Raw genomic sequence first — 24,463 nt, 5'->3', positions numbered from 1 at the left:
ACTTTGTGTGATGCAAGTTCAGTTATGTATAATGCATATGACTAGTAGATGGGCTGGCCCAATCTAGCCCAATATTATTATTGAATTTGAGCCCAAACATTGATTGAACTAAACTAGGCTTGATTAGTTTAGATCAATTTAGGGTGATTCTGAATTGATTGACTTATTCAAGTTAGTTTAACCTAAATTGAATCTAATCTAGTCCAAATTATACTAGTCTAGGGTGGTTCCAAACCAGTTAAATAAGGATTAGAGATCGGTTCAGTTAGGTTCTAGTAAATTGAGTTCAATTGGATCGATTGAACTAGAGTTTAAGTAAATTGAGGGCTAAATTGTATTATTTGATATTGATGATATTTGAAAAAAAAATATTTTAAATGTGTTATTTTATCCCGATATGTACATGACCGGTGTTAGATTATGTTATTTTCCTGTCGAGAGCAGGTAGGGCGATTCCCTTTGGGGATTAGTGGGCCGTCGGACGTGGCGGTTGGACGGTTCCTCCATCCACTGTTGGGAGGAACATGTCCCCACTTTGGCGGGTGTGGAACACCACTCCATCCGCTGTTGGGAGTGCGATATGAGTTTGCCTCCATCCATTGTTGGGAGAGCACAAACTCATCCCGTAGGATAAAGCCTCTCCATTCGTTATTGGGGGAGTGCTCCTTCGGGTACTTGATATACGCCAATGGGATGATTGATTGAATTTTGATCATGTATATATTTTGAGTTGACTTTTGGGTTCCTACTCAGCATTGCTGAATTTTTTTTATTTTTTATTTTCAAAGCAACCTCTCTCTAATACTAAATCGGATTCCAGTGGAGAGCGGACCTTCCTCTACCGCTTGGTAGAGCCACTTGGATGATTCTTGAAGTTAACATCACTATGTTTACTTTTCTATTTATGATTCGATGAATAAATGGATTGTAATAAATGAATTGTAATAAATGTTTATGAATGATAAATTGATGTTTATCTATTTGGCCTAAATGTGTGGAAAGATTTAAAAGAAATAAAAAAAAAATCTAGGATGTAACATCCCAATAATAGCAGTGGTACCGTTAGTACCTCAAAAACCCGGGATGAAACACTTTTTAGCTATATTTTGAAAGTCATTTGGGGTCTATAAATACCCCACTCTTTCTTGCATGAAAAAGTACCAAATTAAGAACAAAAGTCTTAAGATTTTGAGTTATAAAAGTCTTGAAAAAGTGCTAAGTGTCCTTCTCCTTTTCCTTAAGTTTTGAGATCATTCTAAGAGAGGTGCGAGACTTATAAAGATTGTCTCCTAAACTTGTGAAAAAGAGATAAAGTTGTAAGAGAGTAGTTGGTCTTCGCCAATTGAAAGAAGACTGATAGTAGAAGTCGGTGGCCTCGATGGAGAAAGAATCGGGAGTGGGCGTAGGTCACGACAAGCGAACCAATATAAATCCAATGTACTCTTTTCGTTTGTTGTTTACCTTCATTACCTTCTTATTTAATAGTCTACTACTTTTGTTTGCACTCTTATGATGTTTTAAGTTTAAACACACCCCACCCCCCTCCCCCCCCTCCTCTTAGTGACATTCATGATCCTAACACAAGCTACATTGTAAGGTTGTAGGTATCATTCAGGTTTTAGTCCAAATTTAACTATAGAAGTTTAGGATACTGCATTAAGGCTGTGTTCTTTAATAGGATTGTGTTCATGCAAAGGTGTTTCATCACAAGGTGATGTAGCATATCCCCTTAGTTATCTCAATTGAAATGGCTTTAGCTCCGGCTTAAAGATTAGGTTATCATCGGAGTGATCCCTTTGTTAAGATGGCAATCGAATGGCTTCAAGAGTGATCAAGCACCCATTGAAGGTTTAATAGTAATCTTGACAACAAACTAAGCAAGTATCCATAGCCTCAAGTTTAGTATTTATTTGAGCCAACACTTGTATAACTTGATCTAGATCTATCATAGGTTGTCTTGGGTTAAGGGATTCAATGGGATTAAAAGAGATGTCATTACGGTCGACATAGAGGCAGAATGTATACAATCTAGATAATTAGGATAGTGCCAATGTTTTAGGGTAGTTGTTGAGGCTACAGGTGATATTTTTAGCTGAAATTTTTTGAAAATATTCTTGACTCGTAATGATATAACTATTGAAGGAAGTAAATGAGTTGTGCAAAGAATTTAAAAAGATTCGATTTATTTGCACTGATACCCTTTTATGTGAGCTTTTGTATGGTTCAGATTGGGTTGAAGGGCTAAAACAAAGTATGCAAAGAACTAATTCTTAACAAGCCACAACTAAAGGGGTTGGATCAATCATATCCCCTAAGTTAATATATTGTTTAAGATTCAAGGATAGGAAACGTTCTTCCCATAAAGTGCTTATAATAAACTAAAAGATTGCAAAGCATTTAGCTAGATGAGAGGACAACAAATCCATTAAAGAAGAAGAGAGGAAAACCGAGGGAGCACGGGTAGGACGAGATGATGATAGTGATGATGATGGATGTTGTTGTTGCTTCACCAGCGGTGGTGTGTGACGACCACCATAGTTGTTCTGCTACATTATGTGGTGATGATGGTAGTTACTATTGTTCTTTCACCAATGGTGTCTAGGCGACGAAGAGAGATGGAGAAAAAGAGAAAAAAGCACTCTTGATGACTCTTCTTGTTTACACATCTCACATTGTTTCATGGTAGCTATAAACTTCCAACTTCTTTTTATTAATTATCAGAAGTATGTATATTTTTTTATAGAGATGTATGCCCTTTAGATGAGTATCATATATATCTTTTCTAGAAAAGAAATGTGTAGGGATTCATTTGATAAAGATATGTATCCAACCTTTGGATGAATGACATGTACCTCTCTTTTGAAAGAAAGATGAGTAAAGATTTATATGATTAAGACATAAGTCCACTTTAAGATCTTTTACTATGTACATTTCAAGATGTGTGAATGACATCCTCTTGATGATCTTCATATAACCTTAAGCCCAAAGTCCAATATAATGTGTCAAATATCCAAACCCTATTATAATCTAATAAAAAAATAATATATATACGAAGGATCTTACCATGGGCATTTAGACTTGTGTTGCTTCGAGGTAGCGATCTAGAGCTCTTCATGTCATCTTGAACTATTATAATGTTTTGGTGATTCGCTAGGTGTTTGAGATAAGAGTTTCTAGGTGTTCTTGAGCTTAATTGAGAAGTTTAAAATAAAAGTATGATTGCTTCAAATGTAAGGGTTATTCCTAAGCCTTAAAAAGAAGATAGTGAAACTCAATTGCCAGGAAGAAAGAATGATGGGGAGTAAAATAGGTTGTGAAGGTGAAACAGCTTAAAAAGTTTATCTTTACTCTTACTTATATTCTTACTCATTTAAACACCTGCTTATCTTGCTTTCTAATTATTTTTATATTCTTAATTAGTTTGTGAAAAAGTTTTTAATCACACTTACATTAATAATTGGTATTTTAGCTCAATTCTCTCAAAACTAGGCTTTACACCGTAGAGAGCACCATCATCTTCAACAGTATCCTAGAGGTTTATTCTATCTCTTATCTACCTATATTTCATGAATAGATTATATTTAACAAAAATAAAAATAAAAGTTTTCTTACTTCCCATTGATTATGATTTATGAAATATTATTAAGTATGGATTTTAAAAATATTCTAATACCATAAATGGTTTTGAAATGACAAAACTCTTTCGAAGAGTTTTATCAAAAACATATTCCATGAGCCCATTGCGCTCCACCTCAACAGGATCAAGTTCCAGAATTTAGAGACGATTGCTCTTGAATCTTTAAAAGCTTTGCTTCTAAAGCTACATTCTGTTTCCAATCTCTACCACCATGCACCATCTTGAATAAGTTTATCCACGAATTGGGGATTGTCTAAGAGGAACACCCTGCAGGAGTGACATCTCCTAAGGTAGATACATCAGCACGTGGAAGAGATGTGAGTGAGGAACCACTCCTATCGAAGCAGGAGAGGCTAAACCGACTTCGGCGTCTCTTCCCAAGTGTGTGGGGGAAGATGCGACGGGTCGGGGACCGGCGAAGGAAAGAGACGGGAGAAGAGTCGCCATAATCCATTATTCCAAGAGTCAAATATTAATTGATGTAAGGAAACCAACGTCCGACTTTGACTAAGACATAGACTTGGAACTCTCAAAACTCTTAAGACAATGGGAAACTTGGAATCAAATCAAAGTATCCTTTTGTTTTCTTTCTATTTTAAATTTTTTTAAATTTATTTATTAAAAGTATATTTTGATTGTCTAACTCGAAAGATAGATTCAAATCCAATCATAACCCTTTTTCACGAGAATATCATTGACAAAATTAGGTAGAACATCAAATTCGATAACCTGGGACCTGTAAAATTGTGTCTGAGGCATGCTGGGCAAAGCCCTTAGTTTGCGACTTATCAAGTTGTAAGTAAAAAACTGTACTAAATTCGAGAATTATAAGCTTATCCTAGATTCCATCCGTTGTGAGGTAATGTAAGGTGATACCCACGTTATCGAGTTGGGAGTATTACTATTGCTAAAACATTGAGCATGTATTATTGACATATCAAAGTGTTCACATTAGTATACATCAAAATAAACACTTTAGGCTATCAGCTATTTATGACATGGTTCAACATTTTACCACCTCTGCATTATTAATAGAATGGTATATCTACACATATAGCGGAAATTTACGAACTCATTTCTTAATGTGTGATCATCCACGACAAAATTACAATACAACTAAAAGGCACGTAGAAATCGTGATGGATCTTCTCGGAGGTCCAGCACATCAATCATGGAGCACGGGGCAGCGAAGCGAGTCCCTCTCCCCATTGACGCCGTATGATCGCCATGCCATCACCGACACGAGCGGTAACAAGTAAGAAGATTGACCACTCGGTGTATTGGTGCAGCAAAACGAGAGCGTTCCTTACTAAATTCAAGCATGCAACCACGTGGCAGCTTCTTTTTCATCTCAGATTCGTGGAGCCTGATCAGTGCCTAATTTTTTGTTACCAGCAATGCAGAATCGATTCCCTTTGTACTCCGGATCAGCAACAGACGAGCGACACTGGTTTTGTATAAGGTTTTCCACGGCCTATCAGTAATAATTACGTTAACCTCTTCCCAGGATGCCTGCTGGGGAATCAATGGCACATGACATACATGATTAGCTGTGGCTTCGGATGCCAGCCCAACGCCATGATGCAAACATAATTGAAGGATCTCACAGACGCGGGAATCTATCAAGTTTACCAAACAGCGCCCCAGCCAAAAGCACATGGACACCAAACAACTCCATCCAATTGGTAAGTCACAGTTTAGCATGTATAGTGCTCCACGACTGTTCTGGATCGTCCATTGAAAGAAGTAAGTCGACCTATAAATGTTGCCCTGGGACATGAAGTACCAACACAAAACATGTTCTCCCTTTGCTTTGTGCATCGGAAACAACAAAGATGCCGTTAGTACCGGTGTTTCTTCTCCTTTCTTCTCTGTTTCATTACAAGACAACTAATACAAATCAAGAAATCAATCGGCAGCTCATATCTCTTCTAGTCTGAGTTGAACTCCTAGCCAACTCATTCTCTCGGCTGTTGGCTTAGAATGTCCAGGGCACGTTCCAGGAAAGGCCTAAACCTGTTCACATCGAGCCTCACGTTCTGTTCCTGTAGGAAGATCCTGGAAAATGTATCCCATCCTTGATGGTGCAGTGACATGGGGTCCTTGAAGACGGCATGGTCTCTCGGGTACAACTCTGAGAGGGTCGTCTCCTCCTCGCTTATGCTGTATTCCAAGTAGTTCACCTTCATTTGCTTGGAAGGATCCCTGAAGTAGTGGCCAGCTATCCAGTCGAGGTTACCCCAGGGAACTACTTGTATCACGACGGCGTTGGTGGGGAGGAACACCATATTAGTAAGCGCTGCTCCATGAACGCCCATCAACACATCGCACGAGTTCACGACGCGCGAGAACGTGGAAATGTCATCGTCTGCCTCAGCCACCACAACGTCATACCCCACCTCTTTGGCCATCTGAACAATCTCTTCTACGTTCATGAATTTTCTTGTTCGGGCTCTCCTTATGATCATTAGCCTCGGCTTCTTGTTGTGTTGTTCGTCGCTCCTCCACGAGTGGTCTCTCTGGAGAGAGAAAGCGCTTCTGGTGAACTTGGCGAAGTCAACCATACTGTAGCCGTGCGGAGATTTTGAGGGCTCCATTTGGAAGTCCTCGATGCTGCTGCATCTAAGACCGAGAGTCACATGCTTGAAGCAACGGACGGTGTCGTCGTTGTCATACTCGATGATCTCGTACCGGGAGAGATTTCTGAAGTAGAGCTGATATTTCTTGACCCATTCTGGCTTCATGTTGGCTACGAGGAACTGGACCTCGCCGCCGAAAGGGTAGGCAGTCTGGAAGAGAGGGACAAGCACGTCGGCGAAGTCGTGGAAGAAGTTTCCGGTCCATCCGCCGATGGCAAACACCAATGCGGGGACGGTGTGGTTCACGGAGCAACGCGTATCGTCTCCATAGCCATTGACTAGTTTCATGGTCACCTCGCGAACACGAGCTCCTGATCCTGCATCCCACTTTCGTGCATAAGGTTTGATGGTCCATGATTCGCCTCCTCCGCTGTCGCCGAACTGAGGAGCCACGTACACCATCCTGGTGTCCTTGCCGATGATTCTGACATCGCCGTCTGCCTCACACACCTCGGACTTTCTGTTTGAAAGATCACATATTGGCTTCTTCTCTGGCTTCATCCCACCTTTGCAAAGCACAGAACGGTGGTTTCAGAATTGGAAATTCAAATATCCAAATCAACAATATTTCTAAAGGTATTGCGTCGTACAATATTGATGTGCTATAGATCAAACGAAAAGAGAAGGGCTGGAAGAGCCTAAGGGCATGAAGTAGATCAAACAAGACTATATAAGAAGAAATAGAAAGAGGATTCAATGGCCTGAGATCAGGAATTTAGTAAAGTAATCGGTGATGGTCTCCTGTATCACTTGAACTTATCTCTTTCTATGATTGCTGAGGACTACTGGAATCAGTCAAAATGGACAGGTGAGATCCCTCTTGGTGAAATGCAACGAGTGGTCCGAAACAGGAATAGAAATCAACTTCTTTAACACAAGAAAAAGGGAGAGAAGAATGAAAGGATGGAATGCATGTACAAGGAACTCCATTAATCCTCTTGGAAACAGAGCGCCCTACTTTTGTTTATTTACTTGCCTTGAACGAAAGTCTGATTACAACTTGTTCAATATGGTCAACTTAGGAAGGCAGACAACATACCTAATTCACCGCGACTGTATGTTACCGGGACCTCGACATGATCGACAGAAGAACTCTTCTCGATTCTTCCTGCTTTGTCACCGTCTGAAGGAGGAAAGAATCATGTATCTACCAGTTAGTTTTTCTGTACATGTTCATATAACCCTGATCCAGTTTCCTTCTCTAGAATTGAGTCAGTTTGATTAACAAGTTGAAGATGTCAATCCATGGGAAAAGATAAAAGATATAGGAGGATTTTTGTGTACCTTGTGAAGAATCGTCATGTCCATCGGATTTATCAGATGCCATAGAGGTGGAGTTGACCTTCAACAATGGTGGAAGCTGTGAAGTTGCTGCAAAGCTCACGAGTCATGAGAACCCGAACGAGCTAATGGAACAACATGTAGTAAACACGAAACACAGAGGAACTTACCAATTGATATGCGCATCTTGTTCGTCCTCGACATCGTAACATAGGACAGGGAGACCAGGATCAATACAGCAAGCAATCCTACTCCACAACTTTGAGGCTTTGCGCGGTTGAGGTTCCTCAACGCCTTCGCCATCTCCTCCTCCTAGCTATCGTTTTGTCTTGTTGTCTTCTATGGTTCTCAGAAGTACTTCATCTTTTCCTTGGAGGCGGACAGAAGGAGCTGTTAGAGATTAGGCAGCAAATGTTGAGCCCATATAACTCTGTGGAACTCACAACAGGAGGAAGAACAGAATGGAGAGAGGTGCCCAATCAGCAGGTTTGGGTACACTTGACTTTTGTATTATTCTAATATATGGTTGAGGGATGAGACAGCCAAACAGAGTCCATTTTTAGAGCTAAATCATCACATTACTGCCAATTTAATTATATTTATTATATGATTGTAAAAAAGTAATCGAGTGAAAAGTTTAATACTGTTATTCTGTTTTCCAATAAGGGGAAGAAAAAAAAAAACAAGCTGGCGTAGTGAAATTTAAAATTGGTGATATGAACAGTCGATCAGATCTTTCAAATCACAAGGCGGCTTGCAAATTTCAATTCCGTGTTTTCTTTCAATGAGTGTGACATCTAGGTTGAATAGTTTGTGGCATGTGAGGAGTAGGTAGGTAAGGATCACAGAAAATGGAGTCATGTAGACATTTCCAAGACCAATTAAGAAGTCGACTTTATTGTAGTATAAGATGGGCCATGTGAAGCAGGTACCATAGTATTTTTCTTAGCGAAAACAAGTATACCATACTATATATTACCAGGTCAAGGTCAAGGACACATCCAAACTTTATATACCATAGTATTTTTCTTAGCAAAAACAATTACATTGATTCCCTGATAGACACAGTTGCACCTATTGCAGGTAATTGAAATTAGGTATACAGGGGAAAAGTCAGCATTGGAATATGCCCTGTAGATGATTCAAAGCAATTCGTCAATAAAGGATAGGTCTTGCAGAGGGTATACAACATATTATTTGAGCTTCCAGAACAAAAGAGTGAAAAAGATGAGGCTATAAATTAAGAAAACTATATCGAGGTGCATGCATCAGTGTTGAGGACTGATTCTCCAACTAGTTACTACCTTTCAAGAGACTTTTGTGGATGAATTCCCCACTGCAATGGTGTTACTTGTTGAGACAGCTAAGAATAATCACTCATAATTAACAGGCTAGCTGTAGACTAAGATGTTGACATCCACCAACCGAAGCATTAATCATACATGCTCCGGAATTGTACCTGATCAAAAGAGATTTACCATAAATCTACGATGCTTATATTTTGAATATTTCTCACAAAGATGTTCCTTTTGTTTTTTTTTTTTTACACGGTATATCTAATTTTAAAAAAATCAAAATATTTATTAAATTATTTTTTCATCTATTTTTGTATTTTTAAATTATATTTTTATTTGGTTCATTTATAGTATTTTTCAATAATATTTATAGTGTTTTATTAATATATTAAAAATACTATAAATGCTATTGAAAAATATTATGAATGACATCATATTATGTCTCTTTGATTATCATTACTCGTTTAGGATATCATATTTATAGGCTTTTAGTTGGTTTGTTTGTGGTTAGGAGTCAATTTAGATCTTCCAGTACGTCTTATGATGTTTTTATTATGATGATCAAAATGTTATAACAAATTAATTTTATTTCTATTTAGATGATATTATTTTTAAATTATTATAAATATTTATTTGAACACTAGAATGATGTATCAAATCATTTCTAATGTGCTTTGATTCCATTTGGTTCTTTTACAATGTTTTCAAATAGGTTATATTATTTTTGTTGTAATGGCTAAAACATTCTAATAGGTGAAAAAAATTTATAGGAATAATTTAGGTTTTTTTAAAATTAGGGATACTGTTTGAAAAAAAGTAAAACAGGAGGCAATGATTCAAAAATATTTAGAATATGAATATTAAAAAATAATAATCCTAACTCTATTTAAAAAAATATATTTTTTTCCATGTTCAATTTTAAAGGGGAAGATGGTAAATTAACTAAAAATTCAGTACTACACTCGATGAAGATCTTAGGTTTTTAAATTTTAAGAATAACTAAATGTATAATATCTCAATTAATCTCATACTCTAATTAGATAAAGAATTATATGGATCGGTTATGTCAAGATGCTACCACTAATTTGGACTTAGAAATTTTGAGCTAATGATTTAAGCTTCACAAAATTAACAAAAGGATTTTCGTATCAGATTGAATCATAATAAATAATATCAAAACTAACCTAACATTAGACATGATGAAAGATTTGGGTGGAAAATAGCTACCTAACGATTGGACTAAAGAATATATTATGGTGTAAAGCCACCCTTAGACTTTGTCTCACTGAATTAAGAATTAATTTAACTTAAAGGGTTACATAAATGTACTTTTATTGGGAGTAAATATTTTGAATCGGTAGTTCAGGCTTAATAAAATTAACAAACCAATTATTCAAATGATCGAATCATGAGAAAATGACTGCTAACTATACTAATCTTGATTAATTTATCAAGATATCTCCCATTAGATGGCAAGCAGGTTGCTTTAGATGAAGACATCTAACCCAGTTAAAGTGTCACCTGAATCGATCTTGTGTCAGATGGTTTGCAATACCAACTCTTCATTTGAACATTCCATGGCTCAAGAGTAAGCATTATTCGGATAAATGATAGCAGGACATAAATTACGTTCTTTCTTGGGTATCATCAAATGAACAGATTTAACAAATCAGAGCTCCAGCAAGCTTTGCTCAAAGACAAAAAGGAGGACAAGAAATGCTAGCATGCCCTCCTTGTTTCTGTCGAAAGGGAAGATCCCGGGCTTGCACCAACTCACAATTTATCTCAGCCATTCGAAGAGTATTTAGTGAACCTTGAGTACCATGCCTCGGTATGAGGAGGAGCGGCGGCTTCTTGTCTGGATATATTCTTACTCCAGAGAACAAAGTCGTCATATTAAACTGTGTGAAATCAACGTAGGATATTCATCCGGAACTTGTGCAGGATGGATAGTGAAACCGTGGAAATAGAGGCGACTTCGTCGCTCTTGTCGACATCGAGTTTACTTATGGGGCTGCCAAACTCGAACATTGGTGACGAAGAATTGGATTTCTCCATCAAACTGTCAAAGAGAGAAGAGGGAGCAGTACATGATTGACACCAATCAGCCTACCGACCGCAGAAACAGTTGATGCGTCGGGAGACTTCCTCAGTTCCATTTGATATTCTTAATATGACTGTCTCAAAACGTTCCATTTGATAATCTTCCACCCGGTGTTTTCTCAAGTTTAATTCTGATGATGAGAAACTAACGCTTCGAGAAAACTTTTGTAGGTTCAAACATCACCCTTGATTTCATCTTCAGAACAATGTCCGTATTATCCTATCTATCTAAGATGTCCTTGTATATATAAATAAAATAAAGGAACCGGATTATTAAACATATTACACATTAGATGTGTTGTAATTAAACTTGTTCAAGTGTTATAAAAAGGTTCATTGCATCAAATGGGAGAATCATTACATCAAGAAGAAAAAATGGATTAAAAGTCTATAGAAAGATAAGTCAAATTGGTTATTGGTTCTTGAAAGGATTTCTTGAAAAAGAATGATTCATCTTGAATATAATTAATATAATGTATCTTTGGAGACTATATAAACCCCATATGTTGGGTCATGAGGGAGATAGAGTTTATGAAATTGTAAAAGTGTTTTTCTTGAGAGAAATATAGAAGATTAAAGCTTGTCATACTCTTCCTCTATTTGATATCTCTATCCTCTCTTCCTATCAACATCAACATTTGGTATCAGAGCATAGGTTAAGCTATGACTTCTTCCTCAAGTGCCATCCAACTCCAGATCCCCAGATTGACAAAAGAAAATTATGACATATGGTGCATCCAAATGAAGGTTCTTCTAGGCTCCTAAGATGTATGGGAGTTTGTAGAAGATGGATTTGCTGAACCAAGTCCAGCAGAAGGAGCAATGAATGCAGAAGGAAGAAAACAACTCAAAGAAAGAAGGAAGAAGGAGAAAAAGGCTTTGTTCACAATCTACCAAGGCCTTGATGATACAATGTTCAAGATCATCGCTCCAGCAAATACTTCAAAGGAGGCTTGGGAAATGCTTCAAAGAGCATTCGGTAGTGTTGATAAGGTAAAGAAACTTCGTCTACAAGTTTTACGAGCTGAGTTTGAGAAATTACAACAAGGTACTTCTGAAACCATTTCTGATTACTTCTCAAAAATCATTTCTATTGTTCATCAAATGAGACGAAATGGTGAACAAGTAAATGATCAGAGAGTAATAGAAAAAATATTGAGATCTCTAGATCCGAAATTTGATTTTATTGCTGTTGCGATCGAAGAATCTAAAGATTTGGAAAAAATGTCTTTAGAAGAACTTATGGGTTCCCTTCAAGTTCATGAACAAAAGATTGCAAAAAGAGGAGAAGACAAAACTATGGAGCAAGCATTACAAACGAAGCTTACTCTTGAAAATAAACGAGAATCAAATTCTCAAAGAGGAAGAGGACGAGGACAAAAAGGAAGAGGAGGCAGAAATCAGACCAATCAAGAATCTCCAAACAATGAAGGTGGTGGAGAAAATTCTAGCCAAAGAGGCCGAAGTTATGGTCGAGGACGTGGCCGAGGCCGTGGACGTGGCAGAAACTCTAAAAGGTCTGAAATACAATGTTATGTTTTCAAAAGGTATGGACATTATTCTTATGAATGTTATTATAATCCTAACAATCAAGGTGATAAGACAAATTTTGTTGAGGAAGAAAAGAACGTAAATCAAGTTTTATTAATGATTTATGATAATTTGAAAGAGGATCAATCTATGACATGGTATCTAGATACAGGAGCTTCAAATCACATGTGTGGCATCAAAGAGCTATTTTCAGAAATAGATACAAGTTATTCCGGGAACATTACATTTGGCGATTTGTCTCAAAGACCAGTAAGAGGCAAAGGTAAAATTCTCCTTGAACTTAATAATGGCAAGGAAGTATGCAGTTCAGATGTTTATTATGTTCCTGATATGAAAAATAATATTTTAAGCTTGGGACAATTACTTGAAAAAGGTTATGAAATTGAGATGAAAGATATGACTCTCTCAATTCATGATAAGAATAAAACACTGATATCACATGTGAAAATGACACAGAATAGAATGTTTCCTCTGCATTTAAGTATTTTTGATCAATCAAATTGTTTTAAAGCTGATATTGAGGATATCTCTACACTTTGGCATCTTAGATATGCTCACTTAAATTTTGAGGCTTTGAAACTTCTAAAGAAGTATAATATGGTGATAGGAATGCCAAAAATTGATCGCCTAGCAAAATTGTGTGAAGTATGTGTCATGGGTAAGCAAGAAAGAAAGCATTTCAAAGTGAGAAGGATAAAAAGAGCATGAAATCGACTTGATCTGGTACACTCAGATGTTTGTGGCCCTATCAATCCAGTATCACTTGGAGTAAGTAGGTATTTTCTTACCTTCACTGATGATCATAATGGAAAAACTTGGGTTTATATGTTAAAAGAAAAGAAAGAAGTTTTAAGCAAATTTAAAGAATTTAAGGATTTGGTTGAAAGACAAAGTTGTTGTAAGATTAAATGTTTAAGAACAGATAGGGGTGGTGAATATATATCAAATGAATTTGAAAGTTTTTGTAGAAATAATGGAATTCTACATCAATTCACCATGCCATACACACCTCAACAAAATGGTGTCTCAAAAAGAAAAAATAGGACTATCCTTAATATGGTCCGATGTATGTTAAAGGAAAGAAAAATTCCAAAAGAATTTTGGGGTGATGCTGTTGCTTGTGTAGTTTATTTGCTTAATAGGTTTCCGACAAAGTGAATTGGTAATGTTACACCAGAAGAAGCATGGACCTTACAAAAACCAAGAGTTAATCATTTGAGGATTTTTGGAAGTGTTGCATTTGCCAAGATACAAGAAGAGAAGAGAACAAAATTGGAGGATAAAAGTCAAAAATGCATTTTGCTAGGTTATCCAGAAAATTCCAGTGGTTACAAACTCTACAATCCTATCACAAATAAAGTTGTGATGTCAAGAGATGTTGAGTTTGATGAACAACAGATTTGTAACTGGAAAAGTGATGAGCAGCATAAGAAAGCTGTAGTTTCAGAAGAAGATGATATAATACAAGCAAGCACCGAAGTTGCTTTGCTAGAATCATCATCTAGATCAGCTAGGTCACATGATTCAAGAAGTCCAATTATAAGAAGGACAAGACCGATTCAGGACCTATATGATGTGACTCGAAGGATTGATACTAATAATGATGAACTTTCTTTATTTTGTATTTTTGCAGGATATGATCCATTAACCTTTGAAGAAGCTTATAGAGATGAAAAATGACGACAAGCTATGAATGAAGAGATTCATGCCATTAACAAAAATAATACATGGGAGCTTACCACACTTCCAGAAGACCACCAAGCTATCGGTGTTAAGTGGATCTTCGAAATAAAAAAAATGCAAAAGGAGAGGTAGAGAAATACAAGGCCAGATTGGTTGCGAAGGGATATAAACAACAATATGGGATTGATTATGAAGAAGTATTTGCGCTAGTTGCTCGATTGGAGACAGTAAGATTACTTATCTCTCTAGCAACTCAAATGAAATGGAAGATTTTACAAATGGATGTCAAATCAGCATTTCTTAATGGAGTTCTTGAAGAAGAGGTATATATTAAACAACCCCCTGGTTTTATTATTCAAGAACAAGAGGACAAAGTATATAAGTTAAAAAGAGCTCTTTATGGGCTTAAACAAGCCCCATGAGCATGGAATTCTCGAATAGATACTTATTTTATTCAAAATGGTTTTTCTAAATGTCCATATGAACATGCTCTATACAAAATCTAACTCTAATGGAGATATCTTGTTTATATGCCTGTACGTAGATGATTTAATATTTACAGGCAATAGTAACTCCATGATTATAGATTTTAAGCACTCTATGAAAAAGGAGTTTGCGATGACCGACTTGGGCTTAATGACTTATTTCCTTGGTATCGAAGTTATACAAGATAATGAAGGAATTTTTATCTCACAAGAAAATTATGCAAAGGAGGTTTTAAAGAAATTTTCCATAGAAGATTGTCATCCTACAGATACACCTATTGAATATGGCACCAAGTTGACTAAGGAAGGTGAAGGTAAATATATTAATCCAACTTATTATAAAAGTCTAGTTGGATGTTTAAGGTATTTGACATACACTTGACCTGATATACTATTTGGAGTTGGTTTAATAAGTAGATTTATGGAAGTTCCAAAGACATCTCATTTAAATGTCGCTAAAAGAATTTTGCGATATATCAAAGGAACAATTGAGTATATAATGTTCTATTCATCATCTAAAAAGTTGGAGCTCATTGGATATAGTGACAGTGATTGGGCCGGAAGCTACGATGATCGGAAGAGTACAACTGGATTTGTATTTTATTTTGGTGAAGCTACATTCACTTGGTCTTCAAAAAAGCAACGAATCGTTGCTCTATCAAGTTGTGAAGCAGAATATATAGCAGCTTCTTCTAGTGTTTGTCATGCAATATGGCTAAGAAGATTACTCCAAGAACTTCATATGCCACAGGAGAAGTCAACTAAGATTTATGTTGATAACAAATCAGCTATTGCCTTAGCTAAGAATCCAGTCTATCATGAAAGATCGAAGCATATCGATACAAGATTTCATTTCATAAGAGATCATATCAAAAATAAAGAAGTGAAGATACATCATGTCAAGACAAGTGAACAAGTAGCTGATAGACTCACAAAACCTCTTAAATTTGAAATATTTCAACAACTTCAAAGAAAACTTGGCATGCTGGATGGAACAAGTTTAAGAGGGGAGAATGTTGGAATTAAACTTGTTCAAGTGTCATAAAAAGGTTCATTGCATCAAGTGGGAGAATCATTACATCAAGAAGAAAAAATGGATTAAAAGTCTATAGAAGGATAAGTCAAATTGGTTATAGAAGGATAAGTCAAATTGGTTATTGGTTCTTGAAAGGGTTTCTTGAAAGAGAATGATTCATCTTGAATACAATTAATATAATGTATCTTTGGGGACTATATAAACCTCATATGTTGGGTCATGAGGGAGATAGAGTTTGTAAAAGTGTTTTTCTTGAGAGAAATATAGAAGATTAAAGCTTGTCATACTCTTCCTCTATTTGATATCTCTATCCTCTCTTCCTATCAACAAGATGTTCCTCAAATGAAGTAAAAAAAAATAAAGGAAAAAAAAATAAAGGAAAAGTAGTTGAGAAATTCATCGGAGGCGCTAAAAGAACGCTCCAACCAACTCATTCTCTCCGCTATTCATGGAGAATCCGAAGGGCACGTTCCAGGAAAGGCCTAAACTATCTCACATCAAGCTTCACATTCTGTTCTTTCAGGAAAATCCTGGAAAATGTATCCCAATCTGCTTTTTGAGGATGCAGTGACTTGGGGACCTTGAAAATTGCATGATCTCCGGGACACAGTTCGGAGAGTGTAGTTTCCTCGTCATTTATACTGTACTCCATGTCGTTCAGCTTCATTTGCTTGGATGGTACCCAAAATTAGTGGCCTGCAATCCAGTCCGGATTACCCCATGGAACTACTTGGATCACCGCAGCGTTTCCAAGAAGGAAAACCATGTTGTTAAGCGCTGATCCATGAACACGCATCAGCACATCGCACGAGTTCACGATGCCGGAGAACTTGGCAATATCAGGATCCGTGACCACAACATCATAGCTCACCTCTTCGGCCATCACCATAATCTCCTCTGTGTTCATGAATTTTCTTGTTCTCGTTGGGTTGACAGCTCACAAGTTCCAACCCATAATGAGTTTTAATAGCTCATAGTGAGTTTTAACAGTACATTGTTCACCTCTCTTTTAACCTAATCCTAGATCTAATAAGGGGAGTATGGTGACTGCGAAAATAGGAGAAAAAACTACAGCAATGAGATAGAAAATTACAGCAATAACTTGATTCAAAAAAGAGGAGAAAAGAGCATAAAAACAATAGAAGGAAAGGGAAGAAGACAAGAACAACGTAGAGAGACTCTTCTCAATCATCCAAGCAGTGTTCTCATCTCAAGTTAGATCAGATCTATAGTAGATTCTTACTATGATTACTTGGGGAGAATTTAGATATTGTGTACACTGACGTAATCTTTGTATCTCAATTATTCTATTGAGATTGTTGCTTGGGTTTTGGACAAAAGACTTTGAGATTTATATATTCATTATTCTTATAGTGGATTATCTCTGGTTTATCTCGTGATTTTTACCCTTCACGTTGGAGGAATTTTTCATGTAAATCTTGGTATTCTAATTTATTATGATTTCTATTTAATTCCGTTGCGTGTTACGACCTACTAGTATTTGTTTGTATACAAAGTTTGTTCTTCTTTATATCTCATCAACTAGTATCAGAGTAGGATTTTGGTGATTTAATTTTTGTATTTGAACATAAAGGCCGGTAGTGTTTCTCGTATAATTAGCTTGAATGGAAACAATTGAATGATATGGAAACCAAGAATGGAAGATATCTTGTATTGTAAAGATTTGTATAAATCTTTGCAAGAGGATAATACAAAGCCAACAACTATGACAAATAATGAGTGGAATATGTTAGACTAAAAAATAATTAGGTTTATTCGACAATAGCTCGATGATAGTGTCTTTCACCATGTTTCTATTGAAAGTTTTGCATATTCTCTTTGGAAAAAGTTAGAAGGTCTTTGTGAAAGAAAAACAACTAGCAATAAAGCCATCTTAATCAGAAAACTTGTGAACCTGAAATATAAAGAGGGTGCTTCTATTGCTGAGCATTTGAATAAAATACAGAGTATCACTAACTAGTTATCCTCTATGAAAATGTCTCTTAATGATGAGTTGTAGGTATTGTTACTTATCAGTTCTTTGTTAGAAAGTTAGGAGACACTAGTGGTTTCTCTCAGTAATTCTGCGCTAAATGGTGTTGTCACTATGAGTCAAGTAACAAATAGTTTATTGAATAAGGAGATAAAAAGAAAGAATTTAGCAACATCTTAGAATGATTCACAAGCACTTATCTCAAAGAATAGAGGAAGGTCAAAGTCCAAAGATAGAAGTAGTTCACGCATGGGAAGAAGCAAGTCAATTTTAAGAAAGAATATTGTTTGCTATAACTATAATGAGAAAGGATATTATAAGAACCAATGCAAAGCAATCTAAGAAGAGCAAGAAAAAGAGAAAAGAAGTGGAGTCTATAGAGTCAAAGGATAATACTACAGCTATAGTGTAAGGTGGTGATTATTTGATTTTATCTCCTTCTGATGATATTTTTTTTTATGTGTGTTATGATCTTGAGTGGGTGATTGACACAAGTACTTCTTATCATGCTACACCATGAAGGGAGTTTTTTGCTACCTACAGGTCTGGAAATTTTGATGTTGTCAAGATGGGCAACTATGGCACGATAGACATCATTAGCATGGGTGATATCCACATAAAGACCAACATTGGCTGCAAGTTGGCACTTAAAGATGTGAGGCATGTAGTTGACTTGAGGCTAAATTTAATTTCAGTTGGAAGACTAGATGATGAAGACTATGATAGCATGTTTCATATAGGGTAATGGAAGCTCAATAAGGGTTCTCTTATTGTGGCTAGTGGAAAGAAATGTCATATCTTATACAGGTTGTAGGCCAAAGCTTATGGTGAGCAGTTAAATGCCATATAGAAAGACTTCAACATGGAGTTATGGAATACGCAACTGGGACACATGAATGAGAAGGAGATGTAAGCTCTTTCTAAGAGAGAGATATTTACAAACCTTAGAGGTATACGTCTGAACCCTTGTATTGATTGTTTGGTTAGTAAACAACACAGAGTTTCATTTATTAGTCTTGCTTTATCTAGAAAAATACATGTCTTAGACCGTGTTTATAGATATGTACATGGCCCTTTGAGGACAAAAACTCCTGGTGGATCTGTTAATGTTCTTGGCATCAGTAGTGCACTTTATTTTGTCACTTTTATAGATGATTTTTCTAAGAAAGTTGGGACCTATGCTATAAAGACCAAAGATCAGATTATTAATGTCTTCAAAAAGTTTCATGTCATAGTAGAAAGGGAGACAAAAAGGTAATTGAAATGCATAAAATCAGATAATGGTGGTAAGTACATAGGATTGTTTAATGATTGTTGCAGGTCACATGACATCCAACATGAGATGACAGTTCCTGGTACACCTCATCATAATGCTATTGCAAAGAGAATGAACCGCACAATCATGGAAAAGACTAGATGTATGCTTTCACAAGCCAAGCTACCCAAAAAGTTTTGGGATGAGACTTTGAGGACTACAGTTGATATGATTAACTTGTCACAATATACAACCCTAGATGGTGATATTGCAGAGCATATATAGTTAGGGAAAGATATTTCCTACAAGCATTTGAGAGTGTTTGGTTATCGTGCATTTGCATATGTTCCAAACTATGAGAGGTCCAAACTAGATGGTAAGACAAAAGAATTACTAGTCATAGGTGCCTTGCAAGCCAATCGCTTGAGTGATGACATGTATGACTTGACACATAGTCTTTTTATTTATTATTATTATTTGATATTTTATCACTTTATATTACCTATTGCTTGAATATATTGTGATGTCCATGGATATGTGCAATGAGAATCAGATTATGATGAGATCATGATAATGAGACAGGTTTGCCTTTAAACACAGATACTAAATAATCCTAGTCATAGGTTACTCGAGACGGACATCGAGATAACCGGATAGACTAGTGTGCTATATACCCGTCCATATGATGGATGTAGTTGGTCTCATAGCTGCTCGTGTGGGGATACTAGAGATACAGTACATATGCTCATTGGAGAATGAGTTCACTAATTAATCCGCTAATAGAATGTTGGATGGTTGATAATGCCTTATTGTTAGACAACGATTTCGTAGTCCTAGTGGTATATCTAGTCCTTAGACTCGAGACACCAAGGATATCCTGTATGAGTACTCCATTCTTTGATACCATACTTATAGGTTAAGAGGTTCCAGATCTAGCACAACCGGTCATCGGGAGTGGTAGCTAACCTTACGAGGATTATTAAGTGTCGATAGTGGATCATCCACTCTCGATGTCATGAGAGGAATGCCCCATATATTTTTGCTCAGACAAATCCTTGGCTAGGGTCATTTAGATTAAGAGAGAAAGAGTTTTCTGGGAGAATCCGATTAGAGCGAGACTCGAGCATAAACCGTATGAGTCTGATAGCACCATGCCCGGTATACGATTTTTATGATATTAGATGGATGAGAGACTATAGGTATATGCGTAGTGACCAAGTACGTCCACAATCGATGAGTCGACTAAATATCGTAGTTAGTCCTATACACTTTTCTCAATATATAGATTAGATCAAATAATTTACCAATTGACTTCATCATCAAAATTTGAGATTCAACATCTTCTTCTTCAAATCCTCAATGGTTTGATCCTCAAAGAAGACCACGCTTCTACTTCTAAACACCTTCTACTTTTCTTGATCCCAAAGCCTATAACCAAATTGATCATATGAGTAGCTAAGAAAAAAAATTCTTGTAGGGAAATCTTAGAGGCGACATCACATGCTCAACAGAAGAACATTAAAAACAAAACCCTCAATTTCTTAAAGATGTGTTCGTTGTCATGCGAAGATTGGTACGCAAAATCAGCGAAACTTAAAACCATACGTATATTAAAGATTATGTTACCTAGGGAGATCATATATCTCTGAATCCCTATAGATCTCTAAGAGAGGGTGTAGGAGGTCAACCGTCCTCCTCTCTAGCGGTGATCCACATAACTATTAGGAAAAGAGTCAACACTAAGAGGGGGGGGGGGGGGGGGGGGATGGATTAGTGCAGTGGTAAAATTACGTCAGTTCAAAAAACCTTCGTACAATAAAAATTGATTTCGACGAAAATCGTTTCGGAGAGAGGTTAACTTGAAAGTATTTTTGTAAAGATAGCTTGAAAGCGTACGGAAGATGCATAGTGGATATAAAGCAAGTTAAGAGGTTTGTAGTAAAGTAAATTGCTCAAATATAGAAATGCAAACCAGAGAAGGACATGCCGATTTTATAGTGATTCGGTCGTTGTGACCTACATCCACTCCACTGATTCCTCTTCCGTCGAGGCCACCAGCATCCACTATCGATCTTCCTTTATAGGCGAAGATCAACCTCCTTCTTACAGCTCTTTCTCCTTTTACTTGGTTTAGGAGATAACCCTTACATGCCCATTCACTCCTCTCTCAAACTATTCTAACACTTAAAACTTTGTGAGAAGTTTCACACAAGATTACAATAGAGTTTCTTTCCTTTTTACTCTCAATACTTATGTATCTTAACCAGGGATGAGAGGGGTATTTATAGACCTCAAGTTGATTCAAACTTGGAGCCTAAAAACATCTTATCTCGGGTTTCCTAGGTTCGGGCGGTACCATCGCCAATGTCAATCTGACACTAACACTGCACTAGACGGTACCATCGCCCAATCTAGCGGTACCACCGCTTGGCACTGGGCCACTAGGCGGTACCACCACCTAGACTGGTGGTACAACCACCCAAACTGGCGGTACCACCACCTGACACAGTCTCGAAGACTATGCCATGATGGTATATCATCTCTTGGGTCACTGTTTCGGCCTTTCATTGGGCCCAACATAATCCTTACATGGGCCCAATTGGCCCCTAATTGGGTTGGCCCAAATCTAATCCTAATTAAGTGCTAACTACGAATTCTAAGACATTTCCTAAGCTAAACAAGTTCGTAAGTCTAGTTTTATATGGCGAGCTTCCGGTGATCTTCCGACGAACTTCCGACGATCTCTCGGGAATGTTCGAGCGGACTCCTGACAAGCTCCTAGACTTTATGATGATCTTCTTGGTGAGTTCCGATGAGCTTCTCTGGAAAGCTCCGAGACTTCTCGACTGGTTCCTATAAAACTTCTGACGAACGTCTGGACTTCCAACGAACTCTCAAACTCCCAACGAAATCACATTCTTGACTCTGAGACTTCATTTTGCTTTATACCTTACTATTATAGTTAATCCTGGACATGTAAAACCATACTTCGATATAGACAATTAATACTAAGCATGAATCATATTGTCCGGCATGTCATTAGTCCATCGACGCTTCATTCGATTCTTCGGCGCATCATCCTCTCTTGCGGCCTATTGTCCAACCGGCTAATTGACTCTGCAACTCCAATATCCTTAGCTCAATATATGCTCTTCTTGGCCCGATACCTGAATCCATGGCCCGAAGCCTTTTGTCGATACGTCGACTGATCTTCCGGCCCGACGTCCAATCTTCTGACATATTTTCCTCCGGCCCAACATGATTTTTCCTGCTTTAATTGTCTCATCCTGATCGAAGCATCCCACGTCACTCAAAATGTAGATCAAATCATAAACACTTATCAATTGGTTTCATCATAAAAATCTGAGATTCAACAACAGTAGGATTGCGACGATGCTCCTCAAAACTCCAAGCCTACTCTTTGAGGAGGAGAAGGGGAGGAGAATAGGAGAGACGACCCAAAAAGGCTTTAGCCTATAAACCATTGGTTCCCTCCTATTTATAAAGGTCCTCTGTCAACTTAACCCTAATGGATCTTGCCCAATTGGGTATTGGATCTCCATCCAACTACCTAAGCCTCTTATATTGGTGGATCTCTATCTAATAATCTCTCATTGACTATTATTGGATCTCATCTGTAGGATCTAATAATTTAGGGGCTTATTAAATATCCAATAAGATAGGGGCTCCGATGGATATATCATATCTGAACCTCTACTCATCGCAACGCCTACCATATGTGTGTGACCCTTTAGGCCCAATCGAGCTAGCTGTGAGTCATACATGTTAGAACTCCTTCTAGCTCAGTGAAGTATTATCAAAATGAAGTGCTAGAGTCAAGATCGAGATTTTGTTGGGAGTTCGAGAGTTTATCGAAAGTCCGGAGGTTCATCAGAAATACTACTAGAATTGACCAAGAAGAAGCTCATCGGAACTCGCCAAGAGGATCGTTGTGAAGTCCAAGAGCTTGCTAGGAGTCCATTGGTAGAATGTCGAGAGATCATCGGAAGTCCATCGGAAGAATGCTGGAATCTCGCCGAAAGAAACCTAGACTTATTGAGCTTGTTTTATTAAATGTATGCCTTAAAAATCGTAGTTAGCACATGATTAGGGTTAGGTTTGGGAGGTAATCCAATTAACATTGTTAAGGGCGAATTAGGCCTATAATTAAATTAGTTTGGGCCAAATTCGAGGCCTAAACAGGTTGCTGAACCTTATTAGGCGGTGGAACTACCCAGGGTGGGCAGTGGAATCACTTGAGGCTCAGCTTCCCAGGTGGTCTGGGCAGTGGTATCGCCTAGACTAAGTAGTGGTATCGCCCAGACTGGGCGGTGGTATCACCCAGACTTGGCGGTGGTACCGCTAACAGTTATTACTACCAAGTGGTGGTACCACTATAGCCCAGTCTCCGAGGCTCTATCAGGCGGTAGTACCACTAGACTGGGCGATGGTACCGCCCTATGTTAGTGCTGCAGGCGGTGGTACCGCAAGTACCTCAAAAACTCGGGATGAGATACTTTTTGGCTCTAATTTTAAAGCTATGGGGTTTTATAAATACCCTACCCTTTTTTGCATGAATGAGAACAAAGTGCAATCATAGTGTGAAAAAATCTTTAAATGTTAGGGTGTAAAAGTATTATAAAAGTACAAAGAGTCCTCCTCCTCTCTCTCTTTAGCTTTGTAATCATCCAAGAAGAGGTGTGAGGCTTGTAAGGGTTATCTCCTAAACCCGTAAAAAGGAAAAAGTATCGTAAAGAGGTGGTTGGTCTTCTCCTATTAAAGGAAGACCATTAGTGGACGTCGGTGACCTCAATGGAGGAGAAATAAGAAGTGGATGTAGGTCACAACGACCGAACCATTATAAATTTTGGTATGTTCTTTCCTTATTGTTTGACTTTTTAAAACAGTTCTTGTCGAACTAAGGGCTTTTATTGTACAAAGTTTTTGAAATCACTTAAATTGATTATTTTTATCCGCTGCACTAATTCACCCCCCCCCCCCCTCTTAGTGTCGTTGTTGAACCTAACAATTGCTATCAAAGCGAGGTCACTCTCATTTTGGTTTAAAACCCAAGAGAGATGGCATTTGCTGGTAACTAAGAGGGTCATTCAATCACACGTCCACCCATGTTCAATGGGATGGATTACACCTATTGAAAAACTAGAATGAGGATTTTCCTAATTTTTATAGATTTTGAGTTATGGAACATTGTGGAAAATGACTTTCAAAAGTCTTCTCTTCCAATGAACGATTGGAATGAGTTGGAGAAGAAGACTTCCCTTTAAATTCCAAGGCTATGAATGTCTTGTTTTGCGCTTTAGATAAAAATGAGTTTAATCGAGTGTCTATTTGTGAAACAACTTTCGATATTTGGCACACACTCGAAATCACTCACGAAGGCACTAGTAGAGTAAAGGAGTCCAAAATAAATCTTTTAGTCTATTCTTATGAACTATTTCGGATGAAACCAAGTGAGACCATTGGAGACATGTACACCTGGTTGAT

The 24,463-nt window shown here is 37.4% G+C and overlaps 2 protein-coding genes across 2 annotated transcripts; both read right to left on the bottom strand.

Annotated features, from left to right (window-relative positions):
• Positions 1-5,342: 5,342 nt before the first annotated feature.
• On the bottom strand, positions 5,343-8,017 carry LOC135643968 (alpha-1,3-arabinosyltransferase XAT2-like). The gene is made up of 4 exons (XM_065161290.1): positions 7,728-8,017; positions 7,561-7,647; positions 7,316-7,399; positions 5,343-6,782 (listed from the first exon to the last, which is right to left on the bottom strand). The coding sequence occupies exons 1-4, from the start codon at positions 7,858-7,860 to the stop codon at positions 5,596-5,598; spliced, it is 1,491 nt and encodes a 496-aa protein (XP_065017362.1). The 5' UTR covers positions 7,861-8,017; the 3' UTR covers positions 5,343-5,595.
• An 8,180-nt stretch (positions 8,018-16,197) lies between these two features.
• Positions 16,198-16,593, bottom strand: LOC135644154 (alpha-1,3-arabinosyltransferase XAT2-like). The gene is made up of 2 exons (XM_065161614.1): positions 16,441-16,593; positions 16,198-16,380 (listed from the first exon to the last, which is right to left on the bottom strand). Exons 1-2 carry the CDS (start codon positions 16,591-16,593, stop codon positions 16,198-16,200), a joined length of 336 nt encoding a protein of 111 aa, XP_065017686.1.
• Positions 16,594-24,463: the final 7,870 nt, after the last annotated feature.

The sequence above is a fragment of the Musa acuminata genome, chromosome BXJ3-8 (assembly GCF_036884655.1).
Source record: "Musa acuminata AAA Group cultivar baxijiao chromosome BXJ3-8, Cavendish_Baxijiao_AAA, whole genome shotgun sequence".
In the NCBI taxonomy this organism is placed as follows: domain Eukaryota; kingdom Viridiplantae; phylum Streptophyta; class Magnoliopsida; order Zingiberales; family Musaceae; genus Musa; species Musa acuminata.
This window is presented reverse-complemented; position numbering and strand designations above follow the sequence as displayed.

Excerpts from the sequence above, each read along its gene's own strand:
- LOC135643968 (XM_065161290.1), bottom strand. The coding sequence starts at position 7,860 with ATGGCGAAGGCGTTGAGGAACCTCAACCGCGCAAAGCCTCAAAGTTGT. Across the intron at positions 7,648-7,727 it reads CAAGATGCGCATATCAATTG|CAACTTCACAGCTTCCACCA; the intron begins GTAAGTTCCTCT and ends TGAGCTTTGCAG. Across the intron at positions 7,400-7,560 it reads ACATGACGATTCTTCACAAG|ACGGTGACAAAGCAGGAAGA; the intron begins GTACACAAAAAT and ends TTCCTCCTTCAG.
- LOC135644154 (XM_065161614.1), bottom strand. The coding sequence starts at position 16,593 with ATGGCCGAAGAGGTGAGCTATGATGTTGTGGTCACGGATCCTGATATT. Across the intron at positions 16,381-16,440 it reads GAAACGCTGCGGTGATCCAA|CAAATGAAGCTGAACGACAT; the intron begins GTAGTTCCATGG and ends GTACCATCCAAG.